Source organism: Loa loa (genome assembly GCF_000183805.2).
Source record: "Loa loa unplaced genomic scaffold supercont3.43, whole genome shotgun sequence".
NCBI classification, from domain to species: domain Eukaryota; kingdom Metazoa; phylum Nematoda; class Chromadorea; order Rhabditida; family Onchocercidae; genus Loa; species Loa loa.
Window position 1 is genome coordinate 156,145 of NW_018108223.1, and position 18,108 is coordinate 174,252.

General features: G+C 35.0%; 3 protein-coding genes across 3 annotated transcripts in view; all 3 read right to left on the bottom strand.

The window, feature by feature from the left end:
- LOAG_17131 (hypothetical protein) overlaps nucleotides 1-835 on the bottom strand; it is a 4,313-nt gene extending 3,478 nt beyond the window's left edge. Inside the window, exons 1-2 of the mRNA XM_020449789.1 lie at nucleotides 700-835; nucleotides 328-476 (exon numbers count right to left, since the gene is read on the bottom strand). Of these exons, the coding sequence (XP_020306632.1) occupies nucleotides 328-476; nucleotides 700-808 (258 nt within the window). The 5' untranslated portion in view covers nucleotides 809-835. The remainder of the gene's footprint in view (nucleotides 1-327; nucleotides 477-699) is intronic.
- Nucleotides 836-4,342: 3,507 nt separating this feature from the next.
- On the bottom strand, nucleotides 4,343-9,706 carry LOAG_06247 (hypothetical protein). The gene is made up of 15 exons (XM_020447098.1): nucleotides 9,573-9,706; nucleotides 9,339-9,456; nucleotides 8,885-8,954; nucleotides 8,611-8,780; nucleotides 8,334-8,460; nucleotides 8,024-8,127; nucleotides 7,765-7,877; nucleotides 7,154-7,328; nucleotides 6,647-6,798; nucleotides 6,175-6,324; nucleotides 5,866-6,007; nucleotides 5,595-5,692; nucleotides 5,320-5,454; nucleotides 4,934-5,111; nucleotides 4,343-4,680 (listed from the first exon to the last, which is right to left on the bottom strand). The coding sequence occupies exons 2-15, from the start codon at nucleotides 9,450-9,452 to the stop codon at nucleotides 4,666-4,668; spliced, it is 1,743 nt and encodes a 580-aa protein (XP_020302635.1). The 5' UTR covers nucleotides 9,453-9,456; nucleotides 9,573-9,706; the 3' UTR covers nucleotides 4,343-4,665.
- Nucleotides 9,707-10,140: 434 nt separating this feature from the next.
- On the bottom strand, nucleotides 10,141-15,314 carry LOAG_06248 (hypothetical protein). The gene is made up of 11 exons (XM_020447099.1): nucleotides 14,777-15,314; nucleotides 14,477-14,587; nucleotides 14,024-14,137; nucleotides 13,602-13,797; nucleotides 13,215-13,389; nucleotides 12,930-13,054; nucleotides 12,661-12,797; nucleotides 12,407-12,465; nucleotides 12,092-12,185; nucleotides 11,876-12,018; nucleotides 10,141-11,735 (listed from the first exon to the last, which is right to left on the bottom strand). Exons 1-11 carry the CDS (start codon nucleotides 14,841-14,843, stop codon nucleotides 11,526-11,528), a joined length of 1,431 nt encoding a protein of 476 aa, XP_020302636.1. The 5' UTR covers nucleotides 14,844-15,314; the 3' UTR covers nucleotides 10,141-11,525.
- Between the last annotated feature and the right edge of the window lie 2,794 nt (nucleotides 15,315-18,108).

Here is an 18,108-nt window from a genome sequence, read left to right on the forward strand (position 1 = left end):
AGCAGCTTGATCAATCAGATGCTGTAGTGGCAAGCGCTCTTTGGGATTATGATGCACCTGTATGAATATCGGCAGCAGACTTATATCTTCAGCTACATTCTAGTAAAAAAAAAAAGGTTCCAACAGAAATTCCCACTAAGGAATAAGTTAAGGAATTAAGAAGCAACAAAAATATGATTCTAGTATCGCTGTCCAGTTTTCTCTTCTTTCAAATTTGAAAGTTAAAAGTATGTGCAGTTATCAGTGTAAATTTATTTTGTAGACCTTATTCCAGAGATAAAAAAAAACTCAGTGTTTGAACAACGCAAAACAGATAGCAACTCAAGCCTGGATATTGACGATTTGAAAACACTCCGGATCATTGGTTGGCTCAATGTTAATGTATTTGTCATTAATGGACTGATCGATTTGAGCTGCCAAACAGTAAGCCTGATTTGTCGCATAACTGATCATTGACACAAAGCCACCTAAGGCACCTGTAAATAAATCATTCGCTCTGAATTCGAAGATTTTCCAACTTTTTAAATCATTAGAAGAAAGAAATTTGAATAGCAAATTTAAAAAGAGTGTATTTGCAATAAACTTATGATTTCGGCATCTTTACAGTTATTGTAAAGCAATGATTGGAAAAATCACGGTGTGTGATGTGGATTGTATGAATTTTAGATTTTAACATTTGGAAGGAAATGCCAAGTTAACCATCAGAATTTCGAATAATTGCGGATTTTGATTCTGGAACATTGTCCATTTCATTCAACATTTTGGTATCATCTGACACTGTTCGGCTCCGAAGAGAGTTCCAACCCATGGTGGCTATTTTATCACACTGAAAATTTAGCTTTGGTCAGTAATTTCAATAAAATTGTTTCTCTCTTAGTAGCACCGGAAAAATTGTTATCCAGAACTTGATTCACACTGTTTTTATTCATTTTGCAGTGCCGTTTTACTGAGTATCTTCTCCATCCTTTTATGACTCTTTTCTCTCCGACTTCCAAAAAAAGAAAAATAAAAACTTTTCAGTGTGTGAAAAATATACTACGACGTTTTGGAATGTGAATAAGATTAGGCATGGCAAACTGCGTCACTCACCCAGTGGACATTCATAGTGATTCACATTAAAGGGGAATTGATTTTGAAGCCAAAAATTCTTCAATAAATTAAAATCAAAGTCCTAACCAAACATTATCAGCGCTATCGGCTACCATTTTATGAATGATAGAGGCATTTTTAAGCGCTTATTTTACTCTTCAAAATATCACGATGCAAATTCAAAGACAGTGGAAAATGTGTACAGATGACGAAGCATTGGACAGTCAACAGAAAATGGAATTCCTATCAGTCAGGTAGATTGAAAAGTCGAGGTACGTTCCTTTACCAGAGTCTGTTTCAGTCTAAACAATGGCAACCAACCAGGATGTTGGATGTAATGTGTTAATTTTAAAAGTATTTATAAGATCACTGTGAAATATCGTTAAAGTAACATAAATGACACGCGGAACTATCAGGGGAAAGCGGTTTGGGGAGTTGATGGCCTTTTGTGACTTTGTGGGTAGAAATTTTGAATAAATCAAAAGTGACGATGATAGCAGCAGAGAGCGATGACAAGAAAAGCGAGAAAGATACCGCGGGGTAGTGCTCTTGAATATTGGTGTGTGGGGTAGGCGGGGGTGGATACCTGAAATTAAAACAAGTTGTGAATTGTTAAAATAGTGACTTCGAAGTCGATTGGGTTGTTTTGTAATTTCGCATTACCATCACCGCAGATGCCACCACTGCTGTCATTGCTCTGTGCGGTTTGTTTGCTGGGGCTGTGTACGGCTGGTATTTATTTGCGACGACGGAACAATCATCGGAAATGTCACCTCAGCTGGCAATGATGACAACTTGACAAAATTTTTGAAAATGGCGGTTGCCGTCGAACATAACTAACTATTCAGCCATACATATTGTACATAAACGAAAGAAACACATACATATATATACATACATACATACGTACATACATACATACATACACACATACATACATACATACATACATACATACATACATACATATATACATATATACATATATACACATATACATACACATATACATGCATAACACATACATATACAAATATATATATATATATTAGTATTAGTCATCATGAGAAATTACCAATCCCGATAGCCAGCTAAAGATGAGATAGGATAAGATGATCTAGTGGTATCCATAGATTGATTTGTCATGGGATGTGTCACACTTGTTAAACAGTCCTGAGAAATTGCTATTTCATCACTGTGAATATCGCCATTCATCATTATCATCACGGATAGGAAGAACCGGTTACCATTTCATTTTGCTCATATCATGCAAATCGTAATATAAATGCAAAACTCGAGGCACGTTGTCAAACGCTGCTATTCTGCTTGTTCCTTAATACATAACAACTGCTCCAAAATTTTCAATTTTTGAGTCATGATGTTTCGGATTAATCGTGAATGGCAAGAATAAGGTAAGCATTCAGGAATAGACTTCTAATGATTCAGGATTTTGAAATCTCAGAGGAATATCACATCTTTATCAGCTTTTCTATGTAATTGATGCTTGCTAAAATTCATTCGTCAGATATTTCTATATAACTTTCATTACTAAATGAGTTCTCAAGAAGAAGAAAAGGTATAATCTAAGAAACCTTTTTTACAAATCACTATTTATAAGTTGTTTGACTTAATGAATCAAAGAGATAATGGTTGCTTTACAACAAGGTGATGGTTGATGAATTATTGGTGAGAAAAAATACTCCTGAACACATTCACTTCTACCTTAATGAGTGATATCTCCTTCCTCAACCTATCTGTTCTCTTGCGAAATGAGAAGAAAAAGTGTTTCGAAGCTCTGTCTATCCCAGACTTCTTTTTTCTTTATTCTAAAATTGATTCCGTTTCAATTTACAGGGCTTTTTCTTACATTATCCCGTTCTACGAGACCAGTCATATCCAGTTTTATTCATCCCTATCAAGAACCAGTTACACTAATGTTTTGCGCGATCCAGTACCAAAATCACCGTTCAATTTACAAATAAACAGCAATGTTATCTATTATTCATAGAAATGTTTGCAAGCCCCACAACTCGAGACTCAAATATCCTGGGGTTTCAAGCAGGAATTTCTGAAACTTCTAGTCCGAATTAATACCACACTAGTATATGTCCATGTCATCGAACTGTATCGGAAACCGATGCGTTGCGTATTTAGGAATTATTCTATCTATATCTACAAGAATGTTTCAAAATTTCGTAACAAGTTTAAAATCGGTGTCACATGGCACGACATGCTTTGGTGGTAAAAAAGTCCCACTGGGATTTTAATAAGGTGAAAAGACACAAGATTTATATAGCTATCATATATTTTTAAGCAGTATCTCCGTTTGTGAATTTTAATTAGTGATCACCTATTAAGTTGTACCCAGCTCAGTATGTGATTAGTGTTTATAAATTATCACAGGTATTACAGCTTAAAAGCACCTTAACTGAGCAGCCAGTCCCTCTGGAAATTCAAATACTGCTGCAATCACAATTCCTTCCGTGAAACAAATGCCAAGGCCTTCATAAATATAAGGGTTGAAAAAACACTTCATATCCAAATCGGCATTTCTTAATAAGCGGTTAGTTAGTGATGGCACTTTCTTTTCCCTATCAAATATCTTGGAGTAATTGAAGTTGAAAAGTTAAGAAGTGAACCCGTCTATCGCTTTTATTGGGTCTTCTTACGAATAAGTGTCGGTCAACGGCCTTTAAAATGCCACTCTCTTGTTCTTCCGACAAAATGACATGACACTTCGAATCGCTGTAACATTGTGAATCTAAAAGGATGTCAGTCCCATTAAACCAATCTTCACTACCACCTAACTTTGAGCATAATATCCACTGCTCGTACTTTTTTTCGGTAAATAAGGACAAATGATTGTTTCGGAAATAACTGGAGATTAAATGGAGTCCCGACACATTAAAATTCCCTTCTGTTAAAAGGGTCAAACATTTTCATCGGATTTATTTCCAAATAGAACAAGCTCTCACGCAACAATTGGCGTCTGTTCGTACTTAAGTCTTCAAAACTGAACTGAATAGAGAAGAGTAAATAGCGGTCACAGAATATCAACGATCACACGTTGTGGCTTCCCATAACATCGACCCAATTTAACAAGAATTAAAAGAACTCAACAGAGTACTGTTGAAAAGTTGTATGGCGGTCAAGGTAGACGAATGCAGACCAAATATTAAACAACAGCCGAAAAGCTAGAATGCGCCAATATATGCCCGATCATTCTCGAAACGAACTGCATGGTAAGTAAGATCTGCATAAATTTTATTTAAAAAATGACAAAACAAATATAATACGATGAACGAATTATTACCATCATAAAAACAACACAACAAAGAATTCATACAAAATGTAAATCCGCCAATCAGCGCTAAAAAAGAAAATGAAACAGGAACGAAGTACAAAAAATTCTTGCACCTAGAGATGTTTTGAAAATTAAATTCGACACTATAAGGAATGCAGGCGGTCTCATGAAAATATGATACTAACTGACACTAAGTTATAGTCTCAAACCTTTAAAAAAAACCTGTAGCAAAACAGTAAAATTCCAAGCATCAGTATTTTCGTCTTACATCATCAGGTTTCCAAAATCTGAAATATTAAGTTAAAAAAAAAGAAAGTAATGAAGTGACTATAGGTACCTCCAACGATCCTACCAACGAGACTGAGATCCACAACATAATAGTTCAAAAAGTGAGCCAATTTTGATTTCAAAAGAAAAAGGAAAAAGTTCCCAGAAGATATAAAAATATTTCGGTAGTCTGCGAAAAATTACAAAAATTCGCAGACGTGAAACGTAGTGTTCTACTAAATTACACAGCAATCCAAAAAACGACTAACGTACACTACATGATGCATCAACCGGAGGCGCAGCAGTTTGTTGCAATTTCTCAACTGCTTTACGCAAAGAACGTATTTGTACGTAATCTGTTACAGCTGGAAGAAGCGATGCTTCGTTCGTATGAACAGGACATACTTCAATACACTGTTCATATAAATGCAAAGCCTCATCAAGTTGCTGTCTGAAAAAAGAAACAACAGTACGATGTAATCTTAAAGTGACTATACACTAAAAAATTATGTCATGATGAGTTGCACAGACGAAATCTCCATAAAATAAGTTGCACTAAATGACCAAGAATCCCATATGAACATCAAGATTCTCTCCCTTGATTTTCTTCTTACATATATATATATATATACATATATATGTACAAATACCACACGAACCTTTGAAATGCTATTTTTGCTAGAATAGCCAAGGCGTCCGGATTAGCCTTTTCTCTTTCCAAACATACCTTCATTTTTGACTCCAGCACGGCCATTTGATTCGGAGAACCCTCCATCTCTTCTGCTTCTACCATCCTGAAAGAAAAGAGAAAATCAGAAGCAGAAAAATAAAACAAAATAGAAAAAAAGAAAAACAACAGCAACGTATTTTCTTCTTTCTTTTACTTAAGAAGAACTATGCAGTATTTCAACCTAAAAATGTTCATAAAACTTACGCAAGATAAAACATTGGTGCAGCGTAATCAGGAATACTTTCAGCAGCTTTTTTAAATGAAGCTTTTGCCAAATCTTTATTTTGAGCTGCATAGTACAGCTGAAATAATTATTGCTGATAAACTGTTACAGAATGAAACAAATTCATCATGCATTGAAATGGCCAATTACTTCCAAGTAAACAAATGATGATTCTCTATTTAACTATAATATGAATCCCTGCAACAGCCCATGATACTTTAGTAAAACAAAAAAAGAGGAGCAAAGGCAAACTCGTCCAGTGATAAGGTAAAGCACTGGATCAGCATTTTCGTTCATTTGCAGGAGCTGATCAACTTTTGTCATACAAGCCATAGCACCGCCAACATCACCCACTGAAGCTTTCAAAGCCATTTTGCAGTTTGCCCTCATATGCCTCAAATAAAAACTACCCTGAATTATATAACAATCGACTTTTAAATATGAGAGTAAATGTCAGAACTACAAAAAAGCGAAAGGTCAAAAAGAACCAAGTAGACGATTAACAACCAACCAAAGGATGAATTCATCACAGTACAAAGTTAAAAAGCAGAAAAAACATACTTGACCAGATGATGCGTTGGATCAATTTTATTGAGCTGATCTAAATAATCAATTGCTTCTTGCAGCTGTCCATTTTCGGATAATAGCAAAGCGGCACCCAAATAAATATCAACATTCGTCCGATCAATTTCGACGGCACGGTTGAATTCACTGCAGCAATGAAATTAATTTTGATTACGTCGATTTTTACATCTAACACTTCCCAATCCCTACTTTTATGATTCGTTTCTAATCAGGATTCCGCTATATCGAGAAATATATGCACAAATTGGTGCAGTGAAAAGATAAAGTTCTACAAAAGGAAACGTAGCTAAACCATTTCCATTACCTATTCACCCTTCAGATTCACGAAAAATTTTTTCAGTGACCTGTAATAAAGATACAATAAAAAAATGGAATGAAGTTCACATTCCAGATATCACTCTTTATCTGGTAGTTGAATACTTGAATAAAAAAAAAAAAAAAAACGCACCTCTCAACATCGCTGCAGTGTTCAAGAATTTTCCAGGCTGCAAGCAAAATGTGATACATTGATCGAAAACGTTTATTAGTTATCTCACACTGAGAATCTTCATTCAATGTATTCCACATACTGTCAAAAGCAGCTAAGCGTTCTTTCAGTGACTGCAATAACAGGTAAAATTATATGGTACATCTCCAAGCCAGCGTTATGAAGAAGTAAAACAGACTCGATAAATCAGCGAGAGATGGCCACTGAATAGACGAGGTTGATGTATTTTACGAAATTAAATAATCGAGCATTGATGCAGTTATGGATAAAGATTTAAAATATCCGTGAGCTCTAACAAAGTAAAAACTGCCGGTTAGACTCCATTGAATTGCCAAAAGAGAAAAAAGCCATAAAATCCCCTGACGATGTTTTTTAATTTGATGAGAAATTTTGCGATGGGGAACGGAAACGATTTAAGAATTGACGACTTAAGAACAAGCATTAAATAAGCAAATACGTGATACTAACCATTACGTTTTCTTTCATCAAAGCAAAACGCGCTTGAAGTATGTAATCACGAAGAATAGAAGTAACATTTAAGTGATTTGGATCTGACTGCTGTACCAATAAATCATTCTCAATAAGAGGTATAACTTCCTCGTAATGTCTCTGTCGTATTGCTTCCAGTGCTTGGTCATACGGACTGTAAACGAAGAAATATGTATGAAATTAAGAACCTGTGCTGAAATAACGACTTTTTAATAAAGATGCATTTCCCTAAGCAACGACCAAGTAAACTTAGATGGCTCAAACCTTTTCTCAATCAAGTCCAATTTGACATGATTTTAAGAAACAATAGGTTTTTAAAAGGAGTAGTAGATAAAAAACTCCCACTGACTTCATCATCTGCTTTATATAAACAAACTCACTGCCTGATACCGAACACTGACATACAGAAATATAATATTTTAGTAAAAAGACCACACTGCACATGACTTATTAAACCAAAAACTGAAAAAAAATTAAACAGCTCCAAAGTAATGATAATATATAGCAATACATAGTGTTACCTTTATTCTTTCCTTCCACTGAAATTTCTTACTGAAGATTATTAACAACATCAACAAGCTAAATCATACCTAGAAGAATGAGATTCTTCTTTCAAATCACGTAATATTGGGTCATTGACATATGAACTACGCCACAACAGCACTAATTCATCTCTTACTGGTATGGACTCTCGCGTATTCTTCTGGAAATTTTAGAATATTTACATAATCATATCAGAGATAATTAAACCATGCACAAATGCAAGCATATCATAAGTTAATGACTGTTTTTATATCTACAAAAAAAAAATTGAAGAATAGAATTCATAAAGGGGAAACAAAACCTTACTACGTGTTCAACCAAATTGGCAGCAGCAAGTGCAACTGCACTATCAACATCCGTTTTAAGTGATTCTGAAGCTTCCGGATTCATAACGAATGCATACGTAAGATCTGCAAGAACTATGGATACCCATTTTTGAAGCAGATGACAGAAGAATGTAGCATGATGGTTTAGGATCAGAAAGCATAAAAGTCTTTTGTTGAAGAATGGAGCTAAAGGCCTTTTTTCTTTGGATAGTAAAATGTCTACCAAAAGGTGACAGAAAAACACGGCGCTAGTAGAAACGAAATGAAAATCTAGATACAGCAAAAAAAACCATCTAGTGCTTCCTCCGGTCTACTGAGTGATAGGTAAGCTTTTGCTCGTCGCACTACAGCCTTGAAATAAAGCGGGTCTAACCCCAATGCCTTCGTGCAATCCACAATTGACCGTGCCGGGTCTCCCTAAAATTCTACAAATTTTTCTATGAAATTCAAGTAATAAGAAACTAAAGATAATATGCAACATGCTGCTAAGGTATGCAGAACTGATAAAAAAAAAAGACCCCTACTTCCAGCATCAAAATTAATTAAAGTCAGAATCATAACCAGCACCAGTCTGTCATATGCAGCAGCCCGATTTTGATAGCATACAGCCAGATGATTTTTATATTCTGGTGGACAAAGACTGATGGCTTCCGTAAAAGCTTCAGCAGCTTTCTTATAAGAGCATTGCTTGAAATATTCATTGCCCCTATCCTTCACCTCCTTCGAACTTTGCATACCTGGAACATGATTTACGCTCTAAATCAACCTTTTTGTAGATTTACAGCTTAGAAGCACATACACACATAAAAAATTAACACTGTCCGACTACTTTCTAAGATACCTGGAAAAAGCACTGGACATGGAGCAACAGAAGCAGTTGGCCGAACATTGTTTTTAGAACCGTTGACTGCCTACAAAATAAAAAGTACTCAGATATGAAAATCCATTTCTTAATGATTGATGAATGAATAAACTTAAAATTGGAACTGTATAAGGAAGTGATGCTGTTGGTTGGTTTGCACCTTTTGTTTCTGCGCTATCTTGTCCTTGCTCATTCTAATCACTGATAGAAGTATGTGTGGCATTGTAAGCACTTGAATACAAGAGCAGTAATTAAGTAAACTTCCCATTTCTTCATTAAATCCTCACCACCATACTTCGTCACAGAAATTAAACTCGGAAATGATAATAACAAATAGCTAAAACACGAAAATATATGCAACTTAATTACAACGTTTTCTCGTTTGCACTACCGAAAATAGTATCTAAAAACTTCAGATAATTACAAAACTTACATTTCTGGTCTGTTTTCGAACATACCACCAAACAGCGGCACCACTTGCAATACATGCTCCACCAACAACGATCCACTTACCCCATCGCATACTGTCCCAACCCTTTGTCGTCATTGTTCTGTAATAGATACCTGTAGGGTTCAATCACTTGTCAACATCTTAAAAGTGGAAATTTAATAGAAATGATCATGCTCCATGATGAATAAACAGCAATTAGAGAATATCGTTCAGTACCATAAAACAGATACGCTTATCAGCATATAAGATGGCTCGTAAAATTAGCAGCACTCGTCAGAATCCACGCATGAAAACAGATTGATGATATGATCTAAGCGGGCTGCAATCACTCTGGATATCCCTGTAACTCGGACAGTTGGTTGCCTGCTATAAATAATCTATCAGTGTCGGGCAAGGAACAACCATAGCTGGGCGTTAGCTCTCCTCTTAGCTCATCACTTGCACACCTATATTAATTCCGGTATTTCCTCAGTTCCTACAACACTAAACTCTAACAACTCTTCACAGCAGCTATGGCTGTCAACCATAATGTCCTTCCCTTTCCCTTCCAATCTCTCCAACTTCTACGAGCACGCATATCTTATAAAATCTCTCAGTTGCTCCAGAAGTCAGAGAAAAGGTGTAATCTTAATATGAAACATTACAAGCAACAAACATATGCACAAGTATGACTTAAACGTGTAACGTGAGAAGCAACAAACATTAACAAACGCCCGCCAAATAAAAACTCCGCCTTTCTACCTAAATTTAACGATTGCCGCGTTTATACGAGTGACCAAAGATGGTAGTGAGAATGATGATCTGGTGGTGTCATGGATAGCTATTGGGGAATGAAATGAGGGAGTAGATGGATGTGTTCGCTTCGTATTGGTAGAAGTGATTGAGAGTGAACCGGGGAGAGTATTGTAGTTGAAGAGGACGTAAATATCGATGCAATTCTTAGTCAAAATTGGTAAGATGATATAATTACCAATGGCATTATCGCAATAGTTGAAAGAGTACTCATCTCATGCAAAGGTCAAACAGGCCATTAGCATGCTTTTGCACGAGAATATTGTTTCTAAGCATTGATGTGAGATGGCGTCTATATGAGCATAAGTCTCACACACTGCTATTTTTGCTACTAAGAAGATAGAAAATAATATGCCTATTACTGTAACGTTGTTCACTGCACATCCATCGTTTGCGTGAAGCACCATGAGGACTCAAAATACGAATAACCAGCAGTTATTCTTCGTTGCTACCATTTTACAGTGTCATATTTTGCGTATTATCGAATGTAGTGTATAACTGTTGGCAGAATGGATATGTTAATATTATGTGAAGCACGTTTGTTTCATGACAGCACCTCTTCATATTCCAGCACTTTTAAAAATGCACACATGAAATAAGTTACTTGCTCTCTTTTTCTGTCGAATTTACTCCATTATTTGATTTTTCTTGGTCCCTTCTAATGAATTACTGATAATAAAATGATCTTGTCAGATATGAAGAAATATTCACTGTACTCCATGATTTATAAATTAAGTTCCTTCATGATATAAAGTTTTTAGTTTTGTTTCCTCTTTGTTCTCGATTATCTTCCTACTCGTTTTTTAATGATGCAGTTCGTTGTACATGATTTTGTTATAATAAATCCATTTAATAACTATAACACTACAAACACAGATTGAAAGTGCACATCAGATGCAACAGAATATTTGAAGTAAAAGACAAATCATTTGCGCGAAGGATTATACTTTGAACGGAACGCGACTACACTATTACGAATGCTTACTGGATGTATGATTCTTCAAGCACAGAATATTTATAGTGAATGAACAAGAGACGATATCCACTGCTCAACCTATCCTTCAAGGGAAAGATTATAAAGATATTCTACTATAGGCAATTACATTATTTCATCTAAACGAAAAGATCATAACAGAGGCAGTACACGAAATAGAATTTTATTAAGCTCGAGTAATTTTGAATTTACCTACTTGCACATACAGTTAACAACAAATTTTCGTTATTGACTGCATGTGCAAGTAGGTAAATTAGCTCAGAACATTTGTTGTTTTTCGTAGCAGATACTATGTTTATGTAATTTGCATTATGCTACGAATCAACTATTCGATACCATAAAACCCTGATAAGCTGCTTCTAATTTTTCTAATCCTATGTTCCTCATAACTCCGTCTTTGTGGTTCTATCAACTTCGACAAGTCCGAAATCTCTTAAAAACATGTTAGCACAATTACGACCACCGATGGCGCTCATTTCGATAGTACTTGCTAACCATTCCACTGCATTCACGAAACAGATATTTTTCGCGATACGAAACTTAGGGCGATCGGCAGGATATTCCTTGTATTCCGGGTATGCGAGAAATGAAAGCTAAAAATTACACGCTAATCAAAAGAAAAACTTTCGGGAACTTCAAGATCGGGAAGGTTGAAATATACGTTTTTTCGATACGTTTTAAGCAATGCATTTCAAAAAGCAATAAAGTGAAGTGAAATATCGAATTATCTTACCCTTTTAACATTTTTGACTTCACTAAAGTAAAGCGATAACTCAGAGTCAGTTAGATTTTTACTCGAAAATAATTTCCATATTTTATTTGGACCTGTTTTCGGCAAGGACTCACTTTCTCGATAATCAGCAGGTAAAATCTGTCCTGAAACAACAAAAACTTTGAGTATGTGGAAATTGTCACGATTTTCTCATTATAAATAAACAAATAAAACTGCCTAATGAGTTGTATGACAAACTGTTGTTGCACACAATTACTGTGGTCAATATATCATTCTCAGACAGTGACCAGTGCGTTGCGCGTAATGACCCCTGCAAAAATTGAATCGCTGATGTGTGTATTTTTTGAGTAGTTTTTCCCATCCTATCCGCAGCAATGCGTACAAGAAAGGGTCACTTCTAAGGGTTCTAGAGCTTACACCGATAAGGATAAACAAGCATTTCACGTGACAACATCAGCAAGCGGTTTCGACATGTTGACTGCAAAACTGAGCAGAACTAAACAGTAAAATAAGAATAATTTAAAAAAGAACCTCTAAAAATGTTGCGATAATTTGTTTGAATTTGCCACGCTGGCCCTCCCAGTTCACACCTAAATGAAGAGCCTTAAGCTGCGCAAAAATCTCTCGTAATCACAATCCACTAAAAACATATTTAAAAAACAGTAAAGGCCTGAATAATCCTTCTTTGCCTTTTACCACGAAACCCGACTCATCCCAAAAGATAATTAATTGTATACAAGATGGATGAAAGAGAGTCCTTTGCGATAAAACAAAAACATGATAACCTTCTATCTGAATCTGCTGTTTTTGATGTAAGGGCACAGCAACAACTACATAATCGTAATTAGCACCAAGTCCCTGGCCATCACGTCCATAGAGCACAAATTGATTGTTCCGTTTGGAAATAATGGTCACTTTTGCACTGAAATAATAAAACTAGACCTCAGCATAGAGTACTACAAATAACATCCTTTTTTGACCATTAACTGTAATAGGTCAGCATTTCTGAAATTCCAAGTGAAGGAATGAAACGGCTACACTTAGGAACACCTACCTAATTAATTTAACTTTCGAATAGTCGATCAGTTTCTCAACAATAAGTTTATTCGAACCATTAACCGAGTAAAGCCCAGATGTACACCCAGCTAGTCCAACAAAACCCACAAATGCTGTGATCTCCTGTAAGGGATGAAGAGCGTACAGAAATTTGGTTCCAATCTCACACCAGCATGTTAATAGAATATACAATGAAGCAGACTGGAAAAGACAGATATTCATATATAACGGCACCAGTGATTTCATCATAAAATTTGAACCAATAGAAATTTGAAAGTTGAACCTTAACGGATTGCCCATAATTACAGTTAAGTGCTGCATTTGTGAATTCCACGATAAATGGATCATGATATTCATTCTCGGCAAGATGCTCTTCCATTGTCATATTTATCAATTTTGCAAGGTGGCTTGACATTGCCATTACCATCGCATCCACAGTATCAAACGACTTGCCCTGGCTAAGACAAAAAAGTATCCATCAATGACCTAATCAGCGAGTGAAATAAATCGAATGGTAGAATGTATGGTAAATATTAATCTATTTCAAAAAACAAACGTAAGCACTATCATTCGTTTCCAACACTAATACGAATAACAGCTAGTGAATTATTTTTATAAAGAAAAATTCATTGGATTTGAAAAACGATTTTTAGAATAGGAACAAATTTACTCCAGCACAGCATAAATGTTCTTGAAATCCGACAGGAGTTTGCTGATTTCAAGATAACTTTTCAACTGATCAAAACCGTATCTTCTCAACAGCCGATAAAACGTGATGAGATACCATGAACTTTCCAGAAAGACAAATTTCTCACCATTCCATATGCCCACAACATCGTTTTCATAAGGCTTGTTTTTGTGCAGTCCTATTAAATAAAATTTCAACTGAAGTAATTTTATACTCCCGTGATTAGAGAAAGATGACCAATATCAACGCTATGTGAGCTTTTTTTTAAAAAAGATTTCAGCCAAAAATTGCACAATGATAAAGGGAAGTATTAATGCTACAGTAAAAAATTTCAGCTGATTAAGTAATTATGATGAACAATGTCGTATAGCATTCAGAAGAGTCTAGAACTTTAAAGCACTTACTAAATTTTTCCATCCAATTTCTGAAATAAAGATTAGAAGGGTGTAAAACACTGCCACCGGCTTCAAACATGCGTACCTTGCCATTGTACGGCATCTGAACAGTTGTCAATCGTCCTAAAATATATTCCAGATACATCATAAAACTATAAGGCTGCATGTAGAAGTAATGTGAGTAAAAAGTTTTTTCGAGGAACTCAAACATCGCGACTTGCACACTTTTTTCTGCAACAATTAAATTTAGAAAATGCATTAAACTTGATTAAGCAATCAAATGCTGATGAATCAAACACAGCAGTAACCCATAGAACGTTTATAAATAAATTTATAGTTTATGACAAATATATGGCAGCATCGATTATGAATTAGCCTGAAGCATTGTCAGCGACCTATGTTTTGAAAGTAATGCACAAGATTTGCTTCACTGGAAAAAGAGTGCAACAAAAAAGAGAATACCTCCAATACTACCCTGATTAAATAAGTGAATCTCAATGTTGGCTTCCAATGGTGCAAGTGATCGCAAAAAATATGCAGAAGATGCACCGCCAATGCCTCCACCGATAACTGCTGAAAAAGAAAGACAAGAAAAAAATCTATAAAATTTAAACAAATTCAATAAGAATTATTTATTCATGCACATGAGAAATTTTCTTCGAAGATAATGAAAATATTATAGCTAAACATCCACAATGAGCTGAAAATTACATTTCAAACATAACTCTCTTTAAAATGACATAATTTCAAAAAAAAACTTACCGATCCTAAAACCTATCCCCGAGGAAAATATCGAAAAGACAACAAGCACTGGTAATAATGAGAACATCTAGAAACGGATATCAGTTTATCCCACTGATATCTCGAGAACATCAGACACACGATTCTTAAAAAAATTTTCAGAAAACTGTGATTCCGGGGTTGTAAAGACACGGCCGTTCAACAGTTTTGTTCTACCTTTTTTTATCAGCAAATTGAAGAACATAAATCGGCCGCACATAAGTTTGAAAAAGATCAAACTAATAAATTCTCCATTTCAGAAATAAAGGTTACTTCAAATCAGAACCATCGAGAATTCTGGTGAATTATGTTGGTTATCTGGCTGCAACTCGTAGTCTGCCATATACAGATTTCTGTAAGCAGCCTCAAAATGCTGCTCGTGAAATACCCTACTTGATTTACCTCCCTCTTTAATTTACCTTTCAGTTGAACGAACCGCCTAGTTTGAACGACTACGATTGCCGCTCCTTGGTTATATCCCAACCTCTTCATGCTCCTATCTCTGCTCATTATTGATCCTGTATGTTAGGGATAGTCTTTTTATTCAATTCAGCTGTTATTGCGCATCAGTTACTAACAATAATCACCAATATATCAGGCGATAAGTTTTCCATTGCTAAAGTCAGTTGTTTCTGAATATTTCTTAACTCATTCAATCTCTTTTCCATCGCGAGGCGGAAATTAGTTACAGCTTGGATGGTAGTGAAGCAAGATGGAACAGATTTTGAAAACTTCTAATGAACCGAGAAAGTTTTACCACACATCTAGCTATTCGAACTTACAAGTCAGCGAAGAAATGGGTATTACAAGCTCTTTTCAAGAAGAAATCGGAAAACCGAAACACCTAACCCCATAAACGTCTTTCATCGAACCGCCCCCCATCCTCCAACTTTTCTTTAGCACAACCAGCTTAGCACATTGCAACTATGACTGGCACAGTTTGAAAATATTTGGGAAACATTTACGGTATGATTAAATGGACTTAGTGTAACGCCAAATTGAAGTAAATGAAGAAAGCTTGGAAAGGATTTCTACCACAAGCGGAGACACATTCGACGAATATTTCATCCAAAATTCAACCTGTTTCTTCCATTTTTTTTTTCTCCTTTATGGGTTGTTTGAAGCAACAAAGGGACCTTTCTACAACAATCAAAGTGATATCTGACTTTCTTTTTCCACCATTCTCCGAGGGTGACCTTTCGCAATTAAATTAATTCTCTAAAAGGATGACCGGATGAAGTCCAGAGGAACTGGTAAAAAAGATGGATCCTGTCCACAAGAGAATCAGTTTGATACAGCTTTTTACAATAAATTATGTACCTTTTAAAATGAACTGCAGTGTTAGTAGTAGGAAGTTGAACTTTGTAAATCCTCGTTTCACGACTACTAGTAGCTTCTACTTACAGCCAAATACTCATTGTAACTTTAAGAAATATGCGTTCTGGTCCTGAATGTTCCCTGTGATCCGGCTGTGTTGTAATGAAGCAGATGAAATTTAAAGTTGAACAGTGTGTTTTCTGAGTTTGTTCATTTTTCCTTCCTTCTTTTTAATTTGCACCAAGAAAAAAGGAAAGTGAAATGCAATAAGAAAAAATCATTTCAAGCTAATTTGATTTTTTTTTCTAACTTTATAGATCATCCAGGTGGAATGAAATGAGAAATCTTCAGGTAACACGATGAAATAAATTAAAGTAAGGACTAGGTAGTGTTAGTTATGATTATTTATGAGCGTGTGTTGTGCGTGTCTGTGTGTGTGTGTGCGTGTGTGTGTGTGTGTGTGTGTGTGTTATATATATATAAGATACGCATTGACATATTACATGTATTAGTGAAAAAATTTTGACAGATGGATAAGGAGCTATGGATAAATTCCATTATATTTATTACTAGCAACCACATACAATTAACAATGGAAAGAAATGCTAAGCAATAATGGGTGTAGTTTTTTTTTTTTTTTTTTTCTAAATGCTGGATGCTATTTTCTAAACGAAATGGCCAAGAAGAAGGTGAAATGTTGTTAGACGCCTGTTCACTGATACTTTCACTAAAATTATCGATATCACACTTTGAAGGAGAGGAAATGTAAGAGAACTGAAGAGCAGGAAGTTGTTGGATTTCATATTGATAAGATGAAAACAATGTATATTTGTTGCGAGAACTAACACTTTATTTACTTAATATCCAGCATGCCCGTCCAACAAGCAAATGATTTACTGCAAGTTTTTTTCTTTTTTTTTTTTATATTAAGAATTCAAGTCCACGTCAACCCTAATCCTATCTATGCATATCATTTGCCTTCTCAACACATATCTTTGTATGTATTATTATCGTTTCGAAAAGTGCAGATGTTCGTAATTTATAAAGGCTGCAAAAAAATTAATTGATTCAAAGCTTTTCTGCTCATAATTTATAAATCTATCCTGATCATTAATTACACTATAAATCCATCCTGGTCGTTAATACACATTAACTTTGGTTTTAATTGTTTCTTATTGTTCTTACTTTGTAATGTAAAATGTTTAAACAAAAATTTGAACGTTTTGAATTTCAGATTTCAAATTTAAAGTCGCTATTTTAGTTGATTTAGAAAAATACACCATCAACGCTTTGCTATACTTCAAACAATAAAAAAAGTGCGTTTCGATGACCATTAATTTTTTCCAAAAATTTGCCAGCAAAAGACCTTATTTGACTTCTTTGGATTTTTTTTCGGTTATATCGTTATTATATGCTTTGATTGCCAATGTGGCCTTATTACAGTCTAATGAAGTGTGAGCATTTTAAAATATTTATTCCATCACTTGAGAGCTAAATAATCACCAATATATTCATTTTATAACCTTTTCTCAGCTAAGAAGAATTGCCTTACATTATCTTCCTTCCATTTCCATTCTTTATTATCCACAACTTTCAATAGAATATTCCATCATTGATTCAAAAATATTCAATGCAAAATCGATGTCAACTCGCCCATTCATTTCTCTGGTATTTCAGTGCACTTTCTAACTGACTATCAATTGGACAAGTCCACAATTATTAAATAGGTTCTTCATTAATCTGTTTAAAAAAATTTCACAAGAAAAAAAAAGGAAATTAATTTACTTGTTTGCATATGTATGTGTGTATATGTGTATATGTGTATGTATGAGAAGGTATGGCGTGATGAATTATTCTAAAAATACTTTTTTTATTCATGCAACAGGCATAAACCACTGTGAATATTGCACTGTGGCAGCAAAGTGTATGCGATTGGCAAACAGCTTTGTTAAAAAGAAAAATTCACTAGATAGTGCGTGGGATGTAATATTTGCAAA